This window comes from Chlorella variabilis, assembly GCF_000147415.1.
Source record: "Chlorella variabilis unplaced genomic scaffold CHLNCscaffold_29, whole genome shotgun sequence".
NCBI classification, from domain to species: domain Eukaryota; kingdom Viridiplantae; phylum Chlorophyta; class Trebouxiophyceae; order Chlorellales; family Chlorellaceae; genus Chlorella; species Chlorella variabilis.
The window spans coordinates 1-2,226 of record NW_005435059.1 but is presented as its reverse complement, the minus strand read 5'-3'; the positions used below and the strand labels follow the sequence as shown (position 1 = coordinate 2,226).

The 2,226-nt window shown below is 66.6% G+C and overlaps 1 protein-coding gene across 1 annotated transcript; it reads right to left on the bottom strand.

The window, feature by feature from the left end:
• Positions 1-622: 622 nt before the first annotated feature.
• On the bottom strand, positions 623-2,144 carry CHLNCDRAFT_28034 (hypothetical protein; the record flags this gene model as incomplete). The annotated part of the gene is made up of 6 exons (XM_005843467.1): positions 623-703; positions 945-1,043; positions 1,274-1,343; positions 1,564-1,621; positions 1,755-1,793; positions 2,033-2,144. Coding segments are annotated over 6 exons (459 nt in total), but the record flags the coding sequence as incomplete, so codon positions are not given.
• Positions 2,145-2,226: the final 82 nt, after the last annotated feature.

Genomic DNA, 2,226 nt, shown 5'->3' with positions numbered 1-2,226 from the left:
CCTCCCGCCTCCCTGCCCCTGCCGGCACCTCCACACAGCAGCCAATGAATGCGTCAAGCACAAATGGCCAAGGAATGACCCCCCCTTTGTGAGTGCAATGCCCATTCGTATGCCTGGAATGCCATGTCCTGTACCATGCAATGCCATGTCCTGTACCATGCAATGCCATGTCCTGTAGCATGCAATATGTTAGCATCGCACGAGGGATCTGCACAGGAGCGGGGCCCACACGCAGGGGAGGCGCGTGGCTGGCGGCCGCCGGCTGACTCCCCGGGCCAGCTCGACACAGCGGGCACTGCTGCTCGACAGGCATCCCTTGTATTAACCGCCCCCGCTGGCTGGCAGGCGGAGCGGCATGTTTCAGGACTGCAGGCCCGCCCCGCCCACCACCACCACCTGATGCCATTGTGTCACATGCGTCCACCAACCAGAGAATACGTTCAGCAACAGGCGCAGCGAGGGGTGGAGAGCGAGGGCGCCGCGCCGCCCAGCGGGCAGCCTTTCACTTTGCTGCGCGCTTTGCTCCTGCCGAAGCCGCCAGCTCCAGCCAAAGCTGCACGAGCCAACGGCAGCCGGTCCGCGCCGGGGTCACCCTGGGACGGTCCCGTCTGAGCGCAGCTACTCACTCCACGCTGCCCTTGACCTCTATGTTCAGCATGTGCACATCCTCCAGCGGCTTGTCCGTCTTGGGGTGCGTCTTGACCTGCGCGTGTGCACGCACGCACGCGTGGCGCCACGTCAGTCAGATGGGAAGGCAGCGAGCAAGAAAAACACTCCGACCCAAACAGTCCCCGGCACTGCCCTGCCGCGGGGTGGTAGCACGTGCAGGAGAAGCCAATGCGTGGAAAGGAAGCATGCGTGCTTTGCGGCGAAGCAGGACGCCGCAAACGGGGTGGGGTGGGGGGCTGCTCAGCATGTGCCCATGCCCCGCACGCGGCCCCCACCTTCTCTATCGCCACCACCACGTCCATGCCCTTGACCACCCGCCCAAACACGGTGTGCTTGCCGTCCAGCCAGGGGGTGGGCACGGTTGTGATGAAGAACTGCGGCAGCAGCGGGGTGGCAGGGAGGGGCGACAGCATGAGGCGGGGGGGCAGGCAGGACGCAGGGAGGCGAGGGCAGGGCGGCAGCGGCAGCGGTGTGCGCGAGGTGGTGGGTCGGCAGGCGCCGCAGGGGCACGGCAGGGGGGTGCCATGATGGCGAGAGCGCTGGCGGGCGGCCAGGGAGCAGCAGGGGGGCGGCCGGCGGTGAGGAGTGGAGGGGTAGGTCCCACCTGGCTGCCGTTTGTGTTGGGCCCCGCATTGGCCATGGACAGCGTGAAGGGCCGGTCGTGGCGCAGGTTCCTGCGGCGCAGCACAGCACACGCAGCGCAGGTGGAAAGTGCGGCACGGGTGCGCGCATGGCAGGGGAGGGTGGCGCGCGAGGTCTGGGCAGGCAGGGGGAGGGGCAGGAGGGAGGCGAGGGAGGAGGGGCAGGGGGCGGCGGTCTACGAGCCGCCACACATGTATGCATACATGGTGAAGAAAGAAAGGAGGAGAAGAAAGAGGGATGCTTTCCACCCACCTGCTGATCTCGTCTGGGAACTCTCCCCCCCAGATCGACTCTCCACCCGTGCCGTTGCCTGCAGGCACAGCGGCATGCGGGCATGGCAAGTCGCATCAGGCGGCGGCGGCGGGCATGGCGGGCGCACGGCGCGCGCGCATGGTGGCTGCGCTGCTTGGGAGGACGACAGCAGGGAAGGGCAGGCGGCGCACCCAGAGGGTCTCCCGTCTGCAGCATGAAGCCCTTGATGACTCTGCAGGGGGCAGACACAGGGTGGTGGCGGCAGGGGCAGGGCGTTAGCGGATGAGAGGACAACACTAGGTGGGGGAATTGGGGGAGGAGGATTGGGGTGGGGGCAGCATGTCATGGTGGTGGCGCAGAAAAGCTGTTCCCGAAAAGGCCCCACCGGTGGAGGAGGGCCCCGCAGCAAACCCGCATCAGCCCACCCAGGCAGCAGTCCGTCAGAGGAAAGAAAGCAAGGGAGCAAGACAGAGTGGGGCGAGGCAAGGCGGGGCCTGCCTGTGGAAGATGACTCCGTCGTAGTAGCCCTGCTTGGCGTGGGTGGTGAAGTTCTCAACGGTTTTGGGGCACTGCAGGGGGCAGCGCAGAGGCGGGGGGTGCGGTGTTGGGCGTGGGCATGGTGTGTGTGTGTGTGTTTGTGTGTGTGTGTGCGGTGGTAGTGGT